General features: G+C 35.5%; 1 protein-coding gene across 1 annotated transcript; it reads left to right on the plus strand.

The window, feature by feature from the left end:
- Positions 1-2,966: 2,966 nt before the first annotated feature.
- Positions 2,967-13,022, plus strand: LOC100718092 (olfactory receptor 5T3-like; the record flags this gene model as incomplete). Its single annotated transcript, XM_023563425.1, is given in 5 exon segments — positions 2,967-3,579; positions 3,582-3,620; positions 3,623-3,791; positions 3,793-3,856; positions 13,005-13,022. Coding segments are annotated over 5 exon segments (903 nt in total), but the record flags the coding sequence as incomplete, so codon positions are not given.
- Between the last annotated feature and the right edge of the window lie 6,931 nt (positions 13,023-19,953).

Here is a 19,953-nt window from a genome sequence, read left to right on the forward strand (position 1 = left end):
TTTATTTTCCAATTAGAAAACTGATACAGTAGGATGTTAGCTGTACTTTTCAAAGATCTCCTGGTCTCTCTAAGCTTGACTGTTTTGTGAATGAATTTAAATATGGGCAAGTGTGATTCTGTGTTGTCAGTGATGATTTCTAATTCCAGCACAGTACAGCTGTGGAAGTGAAGATAGCACAAGTATGGACAGAAACTGGGGCGTAGATCACAGTTCTGCTACCAACTGTGTGACTGTCATTTTCTGTGTGTCCCCAGGCTGCAGCTTTTACATCAATACAAGGATTCTAAACAAGTTACTTTAGCACTGCTGTGCAGATTCCATAAGGTAAAGCACACACAAGGTTTGTCCTTTGTAGAATTATAATAACTTGACAGCTTCTATATTGCATTCTCTTCTTTTGAGATCATTAGCTGTAACATGGCTAATAATTTGTGTTTTAAGACTTTGAGAATTGAGGGACTGAATTTTCTTTGGTTTTCCTGATCATTCATGTTTTTGTTTTAAAAAAAAAAACGTGATTTGTATTTTTATCTATAATTTGTCAGTGTAAAATCAGAGAAGCTAAATGACATGAGATGTTATTTCCTAAATGATGAGTCACCCAAAATGTCTGTTTTTGTAGGCATTGTCGATACAGTATTGAAAATCAATGTTGTAGTCAGGCGTTATAAGGAAAACAATTACATACAAGACATAGAATTTATAGCAGTATTTTATGATAGTCACCCAGAGTTTAATAAAAGAAAGTACAGGAAATCTTCCCATAACACCATAGTTCTAGAAAATTCAGCCTAGGGCCTAGATCCTACAACAATGTTTTGCATGAGTCTAGCAGAAGACCTAGAGCCCATGACAATGCCTTCCATGAGTCTAGCTGGGGATCCAGAGTCCGCAAGAAGGACTCATGCCAGTCTGTTTTATTATTTTGCAAAGGAACGGCCCAAAGATTAACAGTAGAAGCTAGAAAGTATATGCCAGTGGGATGAAGGATGTGTACCAGTTGGTTGAGGGTTCTACAGTGGAGCCAAGAAGCAACACTCAAAATAAGGACCATAGCTCCCCAGAAAACCACCACAGCCATCCTCAGTAACAATGAGATCCCAAGCTCCTGTGATGATGAGAACAGTAGAGTGCATGTCAGGAAGCCAACATAACAAGTTAGTCCTGGAGATTAAACAGCAAAAATCTTTCAGAGCCAAGAAATAATGCAAAATTTAAGGACCAGAGTTCCCCCAAAGTGAACCACAGCCATTTTCAGTGACAAGATCCTGAGCTTCTCTGATGATAATGGCTGAAATCATATCAAGGAACCCATCATGACAAGCTCCTCCATGAAAACCAATGGCTCCAAACAGCAACACATAGGAGAACATACAATGCCATGTTCTTCCTCTCCAGGTCTCCCTTTATACTGGCAACATTCCTCAGGTGGGCTATCTGTACCCAGAAGCATGCCAAGTCGATTTACCTGGTGTTAAATTGACCACCAGTTTGCAATACACACCAACAAACCCTACTGTAGATAATCCCTCCAGTTTCCAATGGTAACCTAGATAATTGCTCTGCTGAGACCCATTTGGAACAAGGTATACTTTGTATCCATCAGTCACTTGCCTGCTCCATAGTAAATAGCAGAGTCATCATTGTTTCCTAGAAAATTATTGTCATCTAAAATTCCTGTGTGCCACTTTCCCACTGTCAATCTAATCATTATGTACTACAAAAATATGCAACCAAGAAAGGACAAGAGGACATTATGTAAAAATGTTAATTGAATTGCCTTTCTCCCCTGCCCATAGAGAAAGGTATCATTTTAAATCCCACTGTTTTACAGCATTTTGTGATTTGCAGAGTATAAGATCAGTAACATTGAATTTTAATGAATTTTAAGTGTGATATAAACCTATTCATAACTATATGAAGAAATACTTTAGCTTCCTATTAAGAGCACACTCATTTTTAAATGATATTATGACAATTTGATTTTATAATTAACTATGTGATAGTTTTGTAACACTTGGAATACAGGCTTCATATGTCTTATCCTTATATTAAACTTTCTGAGACATCTTAATGTCTCTTATCAAAGCTCTCTGCATTAATGTAACATTTGTGGAGATGAACAAGATATTGCAAAAATGTATCCCAAAATATAACCCAGAGCTTGGCATGTATGATCAGCACATGAGTGATAATCTGTCTTTAGTTTTAATTATAATTCAGAAACAATAATGATTTTTTGAAAAAGAAAATGCTGAAACCAAAAGAAGACAATGATTAGACCTTAATTCAAAAAATAAACAATAAAAAAGAATTAAATGATGACAAGTTGTTTTCTCTATTTTTGTCTTTTGTTGCTAACAAGGTGCATTTCCCTTAAGAAGCCTCCTAGGTTCTGTCTTACTGCCCAGGAAGCACTGACCGAGTGATCCAGTTGTTCTGAATGCTTCAGTCAGGCAGAGCACCCCAGCTGACAGACTGAAATGTGAGTCCAACTCCTCTCATTTTCCAGTTAACTAAGGGAGTTTATTCACCAGTTCCCACATTGCTTCTCTTATTTGGGTTACCTTGTAAGTGTGGTTATTCTACATGGCGAACCGAGAACAATAGAAACTTCATTCTACAGACTTTGTATGAAACCTAGGGTGATGATTCAATCACTGAGAAACTTAAGACAAGGAAATATGACAGCAGCAGACAACATGGCACAGAAAATAGGGGAAAGCTAGAAAATCAAATGGTAAGATTCTCATAATTGTATGCATTGAGTCAACAACAGTTTTTCAATTCACCTTCACAAGGTAGTGAACCACTTGGACCAGACTTCTTCATCTCTGTCTGCTCTTTGCAGTGACAAGGATTTCTCTTTGCCTTTCTGAAATACTAATGGTGGGCTCTATTTCAGCAGCAATTGCTGGTGAGACTTTCAAATCATAACTGAAATGCCAAGGACACCAAAAGACATGGATTCGCTTGCGATTCATTTGACGAATATGACCGAAGTCACTGTGTTTATCCTGACTGGTTTCACAGATGATGGTGACCTGCAAGGCTTCCTATTTTTCCTATTTCTGGCAATCTATCTTTTCACTCTAATAGGAAATTTGGGTCTGGTAGTATTGGTCATCGGTGATATCCGGCTCCACAAACCCATGTACTATTTTCTCAGCGTGTTATCATTCTTGGATGCCTGCTACTCCACTGTTGTCACCCCCAAAATGCTGCTCAGCTTTCTGAGAAAGGAGGAAACCATTTCCTTTCTTGGATGTGCAACACAGATGCTTCTCTTTGTTACCTTTGGGACCACAGAATGCTTTCTCTTGGCAACAATGGCTTATGACTGCTACATAGCCATCTACAAACCACTCCTGTATTCTGCGACTATGTCGCCCAGAGTGTATGTTCCTCTGATTATTGCTTCCTACATTGGTGGCATTTTACATGCCACAGTACACACTGTGGCCACATTTAGGCTGTCCTTCTGTGGATCCAATGAAATTAGGCACGTTTTCTGTGACATCCCTCCTCTCCTCGCTATCTCCTGTTCTGACACTCACACAAACCAGCTTCTACTCTTTACTTGGTGGGTGCCTTTGAGGTGGTCACTCTCCTGATTGTGGCTTCATCCTGCTGGCCATTCTGAGGATGCATTCTGCCACGGTGAGGGGAAAAGTGTTCTCCACCTGTGGCTCCCACCTAACCGGAGTGTCCATTTATCACGGGACGATCCTCTTCATGTACGTGAGACCAAATCCCAGCCATGGCTTGGAGCATGACATGGTGGTGTCCCTCTATTGTCATTCCCGTGCTGAATCCCATCATCTATAGTCTGAGAAACACAGATGTCAAACAGGTGATGAGAAAATTCACCGAAAGAAATTGGTTTGTAACTAAAGTGAATTTTTAGACTTTTAACTCAAAATAATGCTGGCTTTAAGTCTCTATATAATGAAAACTGGAATAAAATATTGATTGTATTTCATAGTGCCTATAGTCTTAAAATATCCCCAACTAAATTATTAATTATACCTCTAGGACGGCCTGTGAGAAATGTCTTATCAGGGTATATGTACATTTTCAAACACATGTGTAGACTCATTGATGTTATATATGTACATATATTCAATATAATATATGTACATATATTATATATAATATATGTACATATATTCAAATATATTGCTTAATTAAGGCTTTGTATAAATTGATTTTAAGTAAATGATAGAAATGATTTTAATCCTAAATAGTGCTGATAGTCATAAAATTGCACTGCTTGAAATATCCTCATATTTCTTATGATTCGCTAGCACCCAATGTGGATTTAATCCTTCAGTTTTCATTTCCTCTTTTTCAGAATGTGACTGTAATCATCCCCCTTTCCTAACTTACTAAGGTAACACTGGGAATATATTTGTGTCTTTGAATTGTTTGGTTCAAAACTCTATATTTTTCTTCTGTTATTAAAGTTTTACTTTTCTACTACCTAATGACAGAAATTAATCTCCTCTGAGACTCTGAATCCAGCTAACTGAAAACAGACAGATGCAGCACAATAATGATTACTGATATTGTATCTCAGGATAATTAAAACTAACAATATTATAGCCTGGAGACTAATCTATGACTCACTACTATGTGTGACTTTTCTAAGATCTGAGATCTAGCTTAGTTGCTACATTTTTCAAGTCATGATATTTGAAGAGAATGTTTCTAGAATAAAGGAACTACCTTCCTTAACAATACTTAAAATTCTTATTTCCTTTTATACTTCAAAAGTTTCTGACAATCCAAAATCCATCTTCAGATTGCTGCTGTGCACACTAGGAACCCATAATTGTTAAGGAAGAGGTTTATTCCACATTATCTTCTGGAATATCAGGGTGTCCTTTTTAGTAGTGAACCAAATAAACATTATCTGGGAAACTAGAAGGTGAGCACACAAAAGGTAGTATTGTCTCAGTTATACCAATCTAGTTAAAGTTCTTCACAAACATACCTAAAATTGATGTTCAGTTAATCTGCAGGGGAAAAAATGCTAGATTCTCCCTTTATTTAGCAGCAGCATGCAAACCAAATGTTGGTAAAAATCAGTAGCCCATCAGTGCTTATTTTCCAAGTTAGTATAGAAATATAAAATAATGGCATTGTTTAATAAAATTTCATTCCACATAGCTCAGTTACCTTTTTCTTTAATAATGTCCTATGATTTGCAATGTTTTCGAACCTCTACATTATGGTTTGTGTTCCTGTGGTCCTGACAAGCCTTATGCAATCATGGGCCTGGCTGAATCTAGCATTTATGATTGGTTCATTTTCCAGTGCTTGTATTGGTAGTGTGAATGCTACACCCACCCAAGGGTGGAGCCTGCATACTGTGTAAGGCCTAGAAGAAAGCGTCTCTCTCTCTCTCTCTCTCTTTCTCTCTCTCTCTCTCTCTCTCTCTCTCTCTCTGGCCCTCTCTGTCTCTGTCTCTCTGTGTCTGTTTCTCTCTGTCTCTCTGTCTCTCTCTTTCTCTCTCTTTTTCTCTCGCTCGCTCGCTGTTGGCACTTGCTTCTTACCATGGCCCCACCATTCCACCTTTCCTAGTGGAGCCAGCTAAGTATGAATTGAAACCTCAAAAATTATAATGAGTAAACCTTCCCTTCCTTAAATTTCAGTGCCAAGCCTTTTGTCTTACCAATGAGAGAGAAAAAAAACAGGACATCCTATCCTCTCTATCTACTTTATAGATATTTTATCATGTTTGGTGATGAGTATTTGTTTACAATTTAGATAGGATCCACTTAGAACATTGCTGATGAGAAGTGCATGAATAAAGAAGCCGGACTTATCTGTGTGGAATTCTATTCTTCCATCAGCTTTGTTTAGTTCTTTCCTGTGCGTTTATTCTCATTCTAATGCATGCGTCTGACCCCGTGCGGATGGTTCACTGCTCTTTTTTTTTTTTATTTTTTAATTTAATTTTATTTTTTTATTTAAGAGGAAAAAGAGAAAAACACAAAACAAACCAAAGCGGCGTAAGGGTACACGCAATACAGAACTACAAAACAAAACAAAACAAAACAAAACAAAACAAAACAAAACAAAACAACATAACAGTAAGAAATTACCTGCTAGTAGATTACACACTATCTTCTTGAAAATAGTTCCTCAAATCACAGTATCAAAGAACACAAGGTGGACATTCAAACAGGGAGACTGCAAACAGCTGTGTTCAATGTTCCAAAAACATTGATAAAGTCAGCTATTTAACACCCCCAAACACACTTGCTGTTATATCCGTTAGAGCTCTTTTTCTTTTTTTTTTCCCTCTCTTTTTTACAACAAAATTTACACATCTTGGATTTTATTACTCCTTAGTGCTTATTACTTTCTTTGGGGGGGGGAGAATACAGTCAAATATGGCAAAACAAAGCTGTCAGTCAATACCAAGGATAGACATAGCACATGGTGTAGAACAGAGTACAAGTTTATCAACAATGGTTATCAACGTTGTCCCTTGTTTCCTTAAAAAGAATTGTCTATCTTATTAGATATTATAAAGTTGGACAAAACAGTAGAGAACAAGACCAATAAAAATTAGGCATTGTAAACATTACAGGACTTCCAAAGAAGACAATAGTCAAACCAGAATGGGTATCTTAGTGAATCTTATTGTCTTCAAAGTAGTTGCCTATGTCTTCAAACTTGATACTATCATATAGAATGGAACAGAGTCTAATCAGTCAAAACAAGATCGTGGGAGTACTACAGGACTTCAAAACAAGTTAATAGGAAATCGAAAAGAGTTACTATTTATATATCCTAATTTTTTTGAATTTTTTCTTTAATTAAGACAAACATAAGAAATGACTAAATAATTTTTTTGAAACAATAAGGGGGAGATTGAGATAAAACAGGACATAACAATATAACAATAGAGGTCACAGCATGACTGTTTCAACAACCTAGTACTTCACCACCTTATAACCTGACTTAATAGTAGTTACCATAGTGTCTTTTTCCTTGAAATATTTGGATAAAACTTCATATACTCTAGCTTCAAATATTTTCATATCAAGAAGCCCAGAATAAGGCCTTTCTAATTAATGAGTGAAAACTTTATAAGGCTTCAAGGCCACCTAATGGGGGATCATGATTACCACATATTTTTTATATATTTGAATCATTATTTACATTAGGGAAACTATTCGGTATTCACACATGCGAGATTGATTTATTTCACTAACGAGTATGGTCTCAAGCTGTGCCCCGGCGCCAGAGTCTCAGTAGCTCCAAACATAGAAGGGAATTTTCAACAGATCCTGAGGAAGCTTTCAAATAACACTTGAAACACAGAAATATAGGAAAATGACAAAACGAAAGACCAAAGTACAACCTCAAACCTCCAGCCCATCTCAAGAAACCCTAGGAGTGATGTATATAGAAGAAAATATATCCCATCCACCTCATATATCAGACACAATAGCCACTGAAATTGACAAGCAACTCCAGGAAGCTTTAAAGAAATTCAAACTCGAAATAATCTCCCAGATAAAAGAAGAAATGATAAAAGAAATGAAAGAGATTCTAAATATATCTAAAGAAAACACAGATAAAAAATTGGAGGAACTAAACAAAAAGATAGAATCCCTAGACGAGCAATATAAGAAACAAACAGAATACATAATGCAGATGCACAGAGATATACAGGAAATAAAAAACTCCACTGAAAGTTGTAAAAACCGCCTTAATGAAAGTGAAGATAGAATTTCAGACCTTGAAGACAGGATTGCAGCTAGTGAACAGGAAAGGAAAGATCTTTTGAAAATAACAAGGAACCAGGAAACAACAATTCAACAACTGCAAGACGATGCAAAGAAGAATAACATAAGAATGATAGGGATTAATGAAAGAGAGGGAGACAACATGAAGGATGTCAGGAGGATATTTAGAGAAGTAATAGCTGAAAATTTCCCAAGGTTCACTGCTCTTTTGCTACTCAATTCTCCTGTCCACTTCCAGTGCTGAAATCTTAACTTTTGTGAAACTGCTGTTAAAGATCCAGATGAGAAAATTATCAGAGAGCAAAATATTGTCTATCATAAAGTAGTTGTCTTTGACAGGCAAAGGACTTTGAAATTAAGGTGTTGGAGGGGGCCTATGAAGTAATAATTCTTCAACTATCCACTAACAATTTATCACTTGATCCCCCAAAGCTAGTCTTTTAAACTATAATTCATCTTCGTAAAAGTAGGCCATACAAAGTAAACCTTCTGTCACCCAAATGAAGCCATGAAACCAAGAGAAGTGTTTGACCTCCTGCCCTTTTTTATGTCTGAACTGACCACAAAGAAATATTGTGACCTAACTTTTGTGAAAGTACATCAGCTCTTCTGTAATGTTTTGGATCTATAATCAAATGGAGGGAGTTCTATACACAGAGACCTCCCTAGAACCCAGGAACAGAGCCCATGACAGGTCCTCCTCTCTCATGGATTGCTCTTCTGAACCCTTATTTCTGGTGATAATTCTACATGGAAGCCCATTTGTTCACATTAAAACATCAGAAATCTCCAGGTCTTTGCTTTACTAATTCTGCAGTTGTGTATATCATATAAACATTTTATTTAATTCTGGAGCAAGTTATTATTACCAAAAAACAAGATTTGTTTTGGCATATTGCCATGTATCTATGACATATTTTGACTATTTTCATCCCTATTACAATCCTCTCCCCTACCTTTCCTATTCACAGATTACTTTCCCTATTTCTAGAAATTAATCTTGTTTTGTGTGCACTGCTTTCAATAACACGAAGAAGACAATCTATCAAGTGAAACACTGTTAAAATGATTTCAGATAATACATGACTTTGTGCTTTTGGCATTTAAATGAAATTTTTTTAATTAGTGGCTTTCCTGTAGAAAATCTGCTTAAATTGAAGTCTTTAGGTGAAAATGTTTCTCAGTGAAATATACTGCAGTTTTAAAAAATATCCCTCAAAGAGATATGTTGGGAGAAATATATTAATTTTATTAAATGAGATAGTACTTCCAACAAATATGAGCTTTGTATATTATTTAAATGTTGTTTTGATCAATTTTGTATTACAAATTATTCTTCTAATTTTTAAAAATTAGATTTCTGAATACCATGAAATAAATATATAAATTGTAACATATACAGATATTTGTTAGAGAGAAGAACATGGATATAGACTCTCAGGAATAAAAAGCACATTAAAATAGCTCTTATGCATGAAATAGAATGAAATTATAAGTCCATGAAGAAAACAGACATGTTTTGATTAATTAATTTTCACACTTCAGTTCACTCTTCACCTTTCTCTTGAAGTAATATACAATACTAGATATAGGCATTAAAAAGAATAAATAGGCAGTGCTAGGTAAAAGAAAGTGGGACAGATATTTAAATCTCCATTGACTAAAATTTTGTAAAGATATTTTGAACATACTGCATATGATCATTTTTACAGAACAAGAAAACTGATTAAAATACTGTCTCTATATTAAAATAATTTATCTAATATATTTATAATCCGAGTAGAAACCATCATACTGATAGTCATTATCTTTACATTCTAATAAAGATTTAATATGTACTTATTATTGTAAAATAATTTAAATAATAAAAAATGTAGCATCAAATAAAATGTCATTATTCTATGACTGTCTTTGTAGATTCTCAGAAACTCATATTAACAATATTTTTTACATGTCAGTGTTCTATATTAGTGGTCATAAAAATGTATAATTTATATAAAGATATAAGAATGATATGTACTCATACATATTTTTGCATGAGACACAATAACACAAAGCATGAATAAAAAGAGAGTAAAAGCCTACATTTGAATTAATTTATTACAATAAAAGGTGCATTGCCATTAATCATCCTCAAAATACTTGCCTTTGCTTCAAACACCCTAATTCCAAAATCCTTGAAACATTCTCAAGCCATTTTGGAAATTTTCTTTGGTTAGCATCTTTAGTTACATTTTTGTGATTGCATAGAAGTTCTGAGTCAATTCACAATTTTATCTTTCAGTCATTTTTGGCGTTGGGAGGAAAAGTCAGATGTCACAGGATAACATGATCTAGTAAATAAAATGGATGCAGATGCAACATGTTTTATCAGCCTTCCTTTCTGTTCCATGGCATTCAACAGCAGCATTCATTTAATTCTGATCAGACCTCACAGAGACACTCAAAAAACAGAATTTCCAGAACAACTTTAGAAAGTCACAAAAATTATGGGATAAATGATAGAGCGATTAATACTAAAGCACCTTTCGCTATAATAATCTGGAACTAAATATTTGCTGTTTATTTCAATGAAGTACTTCTCTATTAGTCCCCAATATAGGTGGGAGACACAGACTAAGATTATCAGTGGATGTCTGATGCCATAGATAGAATCATTTCCTGTATATACTGTTTTTTCCATATTTATATGAAACTAGGATAAAGTTTATTTTTAAAGTAGACATGCAAAGGGATTAAAAACAAAACAAGTAATAAGAGGAACAACTGTAAAAATGTATCCTGATAAATTCTTCAAAACCTTGTAAAATTTTTGTTCTGTAATTTTCTATTTACTCTTTCACACTGCAATAGTGATTAGCAAACTGAATCCTCAGAAAATGTAACCACAGATAAGGAAAAATCATTGTATATCACTGGAAAAAAAGCAAAGTCTATTCTTGAGAATAACTGCAGCAGTAAAGGAATATACCAAAAATCTCAAAATAGTATTCTAAGTTTACATGAAAAATAGGAGAGGATTCAATGCATATGTTAAAGAAAGCAATAGAAGGCATAATGCTCAGCTCCTGCTGAACCAGCCCTACGGAAGCTGGCAGAGGGGACCTATGACATGATTTTAAATGCAGGCAAGCAGGGGAGGAGAAGACTGTCCAAATTAAGATGGCAGTAGCACAAAAGTACATACAACTCTTACACAGAGGCTCCATATTTTCTATTCATCTGTCCCTGGTTAGTCTAGTCCAAAGGACAATAACCATTCTTTCTAGAGCAAATTGTTAGTGTTGCCAAATGTAGATAATATGACTGACCATATATAATAAAAAATGGTAATAGCTACACATTGTAGTATTCATTAAAATAGCAAAACTTAGGCAAGAACAAATTATTTGTGGCATAAAAATAAATTAGTACTGTAATGTCAGGAATATCTAGATAGCTTCAGATTCAATTCTTTCAATGTTTTCAAAATTATACATCTTTTCTATCTCTTACAGAAATAAAAAATGCTTCCTATACTATACTATGAAGTTAGATTTCCAATAGTAGCATGGTGAAAAATCTGTCTTGTCACAGATCAAAGTAATTAAACCAAAACTAAATTTCTCACACTTTTCACACAATATAACTTTTAAAGTTCAAAAGAATCTACAGTAACAATTAGAATTACCAAACAGATTTTTGAATTGCTTCAAAAGGTAAATATAATAATGTTTACAATATTATGTAAAACTAATGAGAAACAAATTAGACAATACAAAGTTACAGAAGCATAATGTATTAAATACACAAAGGAAATATATTTGAGACTGCTATTCTAAATACTAATAATTCTAAGAGAAATAATGAAGACTTAAATCAGTGGGAGATATACATTAATGCATAATCAACATGTAGTGTAGTATTTTGTGATGATAAAAATGAAATAAAATTGGGACTACATACACAAAACTGGTACTAATATTTACAAAAATTTCATGGAGGCTACAACTAAACACCAAATTTTCTTATCCCCAGAAACAGTTATAAAACAAAAATGCCATGTGAAGGAATCTGCTAAGGATTTAACCCTAAAGAGCCATGCAAAGTTTTTGCAGGGATTATTAATTTAGGGATACATATAAAAATTGAAAAACTGAAGGAACACAATCATCATTCATTCTGTACAATTTCTAATATAATTTTCCTTAAAGGATCTTAGAAGAACTTGATCAAATGGAAAGTGGAACAAGAAATGAAAGGAGGTGAGAGGGGAGGCAGGGAATATAGATTTAAAGAAAAAAGAATTGAAAAAAGTGGAAATAAAACTTTTGCAAATTAGAAGCAAAAGAAGGATGAAGAGAGGGTAAGGAAATTTTAAAAATAATCTGTGTTATGTATATGTACAAATTGTCCTTGACAATTGCAATCATTATGTAATACAAACTTGCTAATAAAAAACAAAAATACTTGTTTTTAAAAATGCCAAAAACAAATGAGTTACCAGAATTAGTATCTTCAAAGTAACTTTCTCATGATCTAAATTTAAATGTAGCTTTGGGGAGAAATTACAAACTGCTGGATGTAGAAGGGATATCAGGATATTCCAGTCTAGCTATTTCTCATTGCACCTGGGATGAGAAGGGTTAAATGATATTCCCTATATGTGGGGGATGAGGTGTCACTTTGTAGGCCCAACCCCCTCTAACCTGCAATTTACAATAGCCCCCCTGGTATGCGAGACCGAGGTAGAATAGGAATGCCTGTTCTTAGTGAGATCTCTCACCCTCTGGAATCCATACTGTGAGCTGGCTTTGTTTTGCAGAAGTCTTGAGGAAGTGGCTGGCCACCCTTTGTGACACTAACAGCAGACAAATTAACAACATTCTTGAGCTAATGAATTTCTTCCTGGGCTAGAGAAGTTAGGAAAACTGGTTGTGGTTATTTACTTCACTTAGATAGTTTAGAATAAACATTGTAGTCTGTCACGTTGTAGCTTGCCACAAAGAATGCCTTTTCACTACTTAATTATCTGGGCTCTGTGAACTGATCTGGTTTACTATATATGAATCTTAAAATAAAGATTGTGCGTGCAGTGCAGTGTAACGCGGTGCAGGCAGTAAAGGTGCCGTGTCTCTCCTGTCTTCTTTTCCGAGCACTGTACCCCCCGTGTCCCGATCAGGCGTGTTTGCGTGTTTACCTTTCCCGGAGTTCAGAGTGCCCTAGACACTCACGACAAGTGGCGCCCGAATTCAGGGACTCCGAAGGTTGCTTAGGAAGGTAAGTATAATTTTATTATGGGGATATGGGACAATCTGCTTCCTCTCCTTTCTTAAAAATTCTTAAACATTTATTATCTATATATGGCATATCGCTCAGGTCAGCTGACTTGGATATGTGTATTGATACAATTAAAGAATATAATCCTTGGTTTCCAGATGAAGGAACTTTGGATGTAGAAGTATGGAGGAAGGCAAGGGTTAGTATAGAAAGGGCTATGCAACAGGAGGAGAAGATTCCTTTACGTTTTTGGGCTATTTGGTTGGTTGTGTACTCTTTATTAAAAGCTATGGAAGATGAACATATTGTAGAAAATCTTCAACTAGAAATTAAGCCAGTTATTCAGGAATTGCCCCTCACAGAGGAGGAGCAGAATGTAGTTCAAAATGACGCTATCGCTTTAAGTAGTGAAAAGGCGTCCAAACCGAAAGTAAAATCCGCTACAGCCGACTCAGCTTTAGCTGCCGCAGCAATATCAAATTATGACAATCGCCCAATTTTACAGGCTATACAGCATTTAACACAAGAGGTGAAACAACTCTCCGTTAAGCAGAAGCCGCCTGTAGCTCCCTCTGCACCTCCTCCATCTAACCCTAATTGGAGTAAAGCCAAACTAGCTTTGGCTGATCTACCAAAATTAGGGGATTCTGACGAGGAAAAGTCTGCCTTTGCTTTCCCTGTAATCAGGCCGCAGCCAGTAGATGGAGCAGCAGTTCCCCCTAGATGGGAAGCATTTAATATGGATGATATTTTATTTTCATATAGTGATAGAAATGTTTTAGAAGATATTTTAAAAACTTTACCTCAATATTTTTCTCTGTTTGGACTTGTAATAGCACAGGATAAAATTCAAAAGGAAGAAGTTAGTCATTATTTGGGATATATTCTTACTAAACAAAAGGTGATTCCACAGAAAATGTCTATTAGGAGAGATAAGTTATCCACTTTAAATGATTTTCAAAAATTATTAGGGGATATTAATTGGCTTCGTCCCACACTAGGTATTCCTACCCATGCATTACAGCATTTGTTTGCTACTCTACAGGGCTCTTCAGATCCATCCAGCCCTCGTTCTTTAACAGCAAAAGCAGAGCAAGAATTACAGTTTGTAGAACAACGAATTAAGGATGCATTTTTAATTAGGATTGATCCTAAATTGCCTCTAACTTTATATATTATTAATACTTTTCAATATCCCTCTGCAGTTTTAGGTCAGAGTGCTATGCCAGTAGAATGGGTATTCACTAAAACTAAGCAATCTAAAAATGTCACACCGTATATCGATATGGTTGCAGCTTTAATTATGAATGGTAGAGCTCGTTCTATAACTTTGATAGGAGAAGATATAAACAATATAGTTATCCCTTTAACTAAGGAACAATGGGAATATTTGTTGTCAATTACTGAAACCTTACAAATTGCTTTAGCAGATTTCATGGGAACTTTTTCATATCATTTTCCTAAAAGTAAATTATGGGATTTTTTTAGACGTCAACAATTTGTGGTTAATACCTTATTAGCTGTACAGCCAATTCCAGAAGCTTTGACTATATTTACAGATGGATCTAAAAATAAAGCTGCATATTGGACTCAAAAATCTTATTGGGTACGTCAAACAAATTTTAACTCTGTGCAACAAAATGAACTTTTTGCTATATTGCAAGTGTTTTTAGATTTTCCTAACCAACCTATTAATATTATAGCCGATTCAGCCTATTCTGTTGGAGTAGTGACAAATATCTATTCAGCTGTGTTATATTCTAATAAGCCTGCCTTATTGTCTTTATTTCAAAATTTACAAATACATGTTCAAAAAAGAAATCATTCTTATTTTATTATTCATTTACGTTCTCATTCTCAGTTACCTGGACCATTAGTATCAGGTAACAATACAGTGGATTCCTTAGTTATGTTCACTACACCTGTTGAAGAACATCAATTTAATCATGCAAATGCAGGACATTTGCATCTTAAATATAAGATACCTTTTACAAAAGCTAAACAGATTGTAAAAGCCTGCCCTATTTGTAGACCATTACATTTAAGAATTATTCCCGCAGGTGTCAACCCTCGAGGAACTCAACCTAATGAGTTATGGCAAATGGATATTACACATGTACCTTCTTTTGGTCGGCTTTCTTATGTACATGTAGTTATTGATACCTATTCTTCATTTCTATGGGCTACTGCTCAACAGGGAGAATCCACTAAAAATGTTATTGTACATTTATTGGAGACTTTTACAGTTATGGAAATTCCTTCTAAAATCAAAACAGATAATGGACCTGCTTATGCTAGCAGAACATTTAAACAATTTTGTGATCTCCATAATATTATTCATATTACAGGGATTGAATATAACCCCCAGGGTCAAGCTATTGTTGAAAGAGCACATGGCACTCTTAAGTTGCAAATTAAAAAATTAAAAAGGAGGAGTCAGGAGGATATTCAGATACCAATACTGTTTAAATTGCAAAACAGTCCAAAAACATTACTGCATCAAGCATTGTTTATTTTAAATTTTCTCAATTTACCACAAGGTGAAATATTAACAAGAGCTGAAAGACATTTCGAACAGCAACAACAGCCCTATGTAATTAATGAACCTATTTGGACTAAAACAGCCCCAGAGGCTGAATGGGAGAAGGGCACACTGCTCTATAAGGGGAAAGGTTTTGGTTATATCTCCACAGAAAATGGAATTCAGCAGTGGGTCCCTGGACGATGGATCAGGATCCGCGCCTCCAGACCCTGTTCGCCAGTCCCGGAGACAACTCCCCCAGGAACCAGAACCGTGCCTTCAGAAGCGAGCGCAAAACCAGCTAGAGGCTGAGGATGCTGAGCTTGTTCCTGTCGCAGCCATGGCCAGATTACAGCTAAGAAATTCCCGCTGCTCACAGCGACCAAATTTAAATCCCCTCCCTACATGGGGACAAATAAAGAAATTGACCATAGAAGGGCAACGGCTTGTCCTTCAAGCAGGAAAGCCTTTAAACCCTGAAAACTTGTTTTTAGCTTTATGTGCCTTGCTCACCATTGCATCGGGGACTGAGGTATCCCCACATTCTTACTGGGCATATATTCCAAATCCCCCTTTATTAGAACCTGTAAAGTGGGGAACTAGTGATATTTTACTTTATACCACACCTAGAGAAATTTTGTCAGCACCGTGGGCTGATTTAACCCCCCACAATCAAGATGATGGGACATTATTCAATTTTACTTATTATGGTAATCAAAGGCCTATTTGCATTGGAGAACCGCCTTGCATCCCTCTGGGATGGCAGTATTGGATTCAACATGGAATAAAAGCAGGCAACAAAAGGACAAGGCTTCAAGCCTTGGCTGCTCAAACCTTTAATGTTACCTGGAGAAATTTAACAGCACCTGATACAGATACATTTCCTGTATGCCCTGATTTCACTTATAAAAATATTTCTTATTATCCCATAATTTGGCAACAGTGTATGGGAAAATTTGCTAAAAATATTGATGGGTATATTATTTGGGGACCATTTGGAAAATTCGTTAATGGATGTGCTTTATGGAATGAGACAAGATGTAATCTCTCTGTTGTGTATAGTCTTCCAGATCCAAAGAAAATAACTGACGGAGCTCCTATCTTGCCTCAGAAGACGCCTCTTTTGTGGTGGGGAGATGGTGGAATCGCTAACCCTGCTGTTGCAGCCGAAGAATACCCTCATCACCTCCAAAATCATATTTGGAAGATTCCAGCCGCTATGCAACCTGTAACCTTGTACAATGTTTCCTATTCAGGGACTAGTCGATCTGTATCTACTACTTATAATTTTACTAGGTTTAAAATGTATAATATTACTGTTTGTGCACCTCTGCCTTATGTCTTTTTAGTGGGAACTTTTAATTTTACACATTTTTCTTGTACTTGTTTAAATTGTCAATTGTTTACCTGTTTAAATAGCACATTGAATTTCACTAAGCCTTATACAGTTATGCTGTTACAACAAAAAACTCATATTTGGTTGCCTGTAAATTTAACTCGACCATGGTCTCAAGACCCAGTAATTTCTGTTACTACTGAATTTTTTAAACATCTGTTAAAACGTACAAAAAGATTTATTGGAATAGTGGTTGCTGTACTGTTAAGTCTGATAACTGTAGCCTCCCTAGCAGCAGTCTCAGGAATAGCTTTACAAACCTCTTTGCAAGAAAAACATGTTATAGAATTATGGCATGAAAATTCTCATGAACTTTGGTTAACTCAGTGGCAAATAAATGCCAAACTACAGCAGCAAATAGACCTCCTTAAACAAACAGTTGAATGGATGGGTAGAAAAATATTGGCTCTTCAGCATCAAGTGTTTTTAAAATGTGATTGGAATTCAACTACTTTCTGTATAACCCAACGACCTTATAATCAAACAAAACATGAATGGAAAGTGATTAAAATGTATCTAAATGGAAACACCTCTGCCCAGGAGGAAATAAAATCTTTGCATAATCAAATTGACAAGGATTTTGCAAAGCAAAATGATGATGAATCCCTGGCACAATTCGCGCAATTGCTTGCTCAATCTTTGAAAGGATTAGATTCCAAAGAAATCTGGCAGAGCATAACCCACACTTTAAGTGGCATGGGACTTAGTTTAATTATAGTTCTCATTGCCATAGTTCTTGTGTATTTTTATTGCATAAGACAAAATACTATTAATAACCTGATCTTATGGAAATTGTTGTTAAAAAATAAAAAGGAAGGAAGTGTGGGGGATGAGGTGTCACTTTGTAGGCCCAACCCCCTCTAACCTGCAATTTACAATAGCCCCCCTGGTATGCGAGACCGAGGTAGAATAGGAATGCCTGTTCTTAGTGAGATCTCTCACCCTCTGGAATCCATACTGTGAGCTGGCTTTGTTTTGCAGAAGTCTTGAGGAAGTGGCTGGCCACCCTTTGTGACACTAACAGCAGACAAATTAACAACATTCTTGAGCTAATGAATTTCTTCCTGGGCTAGAGAAGTTAGGAAAACTGGTTGTGGTTATTTACTTCACTTAGATAGTTTAGAATAAACATTGTAGTCTGTCACGTTGTAGCTTGCCACAAAGAATGCCTTTTCACTACTTAATTATCTGGGCTCTGTGAACTGATCCGGTTTACTATATATGAATCTTAAAATAAAGATTGTGCGTGCAGTGCAGTGTAACGCGGTGCAGGCAGTAAAGGTGCCGTGTCTCTCCTGTCTTCTTTTCCGAGCACTGTACCCCCCGTGTCCCAATCAGGCATGTTTGCGTGTTTACCTTTCCCGGAGTTCAGAGTGCCCTAGACACTCACGACACCTATAGTCACCTTAAATAACAGAAAAGTGAACTCACACCCATTCTATAAAGACTTATTATTCTCTACCCTGTTATGTTGCAGATCTGGAAATTATTGGGTCAAAGAGGAATTTCACATCCCTGAATCTTTCTCAAAGTGTTCATCCAAATTGAAGGAGAAGCCCTGAAAAGGAGGAGCAACCATTCAAAGGAAAGAACATAGACAAGTTTCTCCTTTCATCCCAGTAGGAATTCACTGAGCACTATATACTCATTAAGTTCATGAAGTGAAAATAACACAAAGGATCAGAATTCAAGTAAAGGGTAAAATAGATTTAAGGCAAATAGATAAAAATAAAATCCAGTGATACTGCAAGGAGCTAAAAAGATGTACAACCAAAAATTTCTGTCTTGCAATAATACATTTCAAAAGTGAAAGATAAAAATTAAATACTGATAAGCCTCCAGTAAGAAGAAGACACAGGGCCAAGGATTTCGCTTAATGACACCAATGCCTTCCCGGCAAGCACAAGGTCCTGAGTTTGATGCCCATCACCAAACAAACAGCAGAAAATAAAGGAAGAAGTGAAGGAGAGTGGTGCCACCGCTATTATAAAGATGATAAGGCAGTAATATAAAAAGTTTCACTCTTAAAACAACTTTAAATTAAACAATTTAGAAGAAACATTAACTTCTAAAATTGCAAGCTACAAAAAGTAAATCAAAATGAATAAGGCAACCAGCTTAGTCCTATAATCATTAAATAAAGTAAAACTGTTCTTGTCAAACAAATCTCTTTGTTTACTGTAGTGAAGAATTCTTCCAAACATGTAACAGATTTGTAACAATTTAGCACAATCACCTCCAAGATACAGAAAATGACAAAACACATTTTAATTCACTTTGCAAGACTAATACCATCCTGTTATAAGGAAAGATGCCAGTAAACTAGAAGGCACACCTTGAAAAATGGGGAAGGAGATCAGAGGCAGGGTGGAGGAAAGAAAGAGGAGAAGGAGGTAATGGGAATGAAAATGGTCAAAATATCTTAAGTGTATGTGCCAATTTGCCAAAATGTACATCAGTATTCCATATTACTAAAAGGAATTTTAAAATGAACACGAAATGACACAGAACTACGTAGTTAACAAAACATGATATTACAGATGGGCACATGCTAGTATGCATAATACAATTACATGTAAAAATACTTAACAGGACATTACTGAATAATTCATGTTGTTTACAAGTACTCACAAGGACTAAGATGAATTTATTCCAGATATAGAGGCTGATTTGATGTTTGAAAACCCCCCAAATCCACCATGCTGTGAGATAAAAAAGAAAATAAAGATCATATCATTTAATGTTTAAAAGCATTCAATAAAGTATTTCAAAAATTGGACAAAAATCAACAAATGAGGATGAGATGTGAACATTTTGAACTTGATAATTCTATTAAAACAAAACAAACTTGTAATGAGCATTGTAGCCTATGCACAAGTAAATGCTTTTTCATTTTTGAAAATAAAGCAAGAATACCCACTTTTAATTAACAGCATACTGTTTGTTCTATGTAATGCAAGAAGGCAGGAAAGAAAAATCGAATACTTATAGACTGAAAAGAAAACAAT

This window comes from Cavia porcellus, unplaced genomic scaffold, assembly GCF_034190915.1.
Source record: "Cavia porcellus strain 051 isolate PalLab524CR breed Dunkin Hartley unplaced genomic scaffold, mCavPor4.1 scaffold_17, whole genome shotgun sequence".
NCBI classification, from domain to species: domain Eukaryota; kingdom Metazoa; phylum Chordata; class Mammalia; order Rodentia; family Caviidae; genus Cavia; species Cavia porcellus.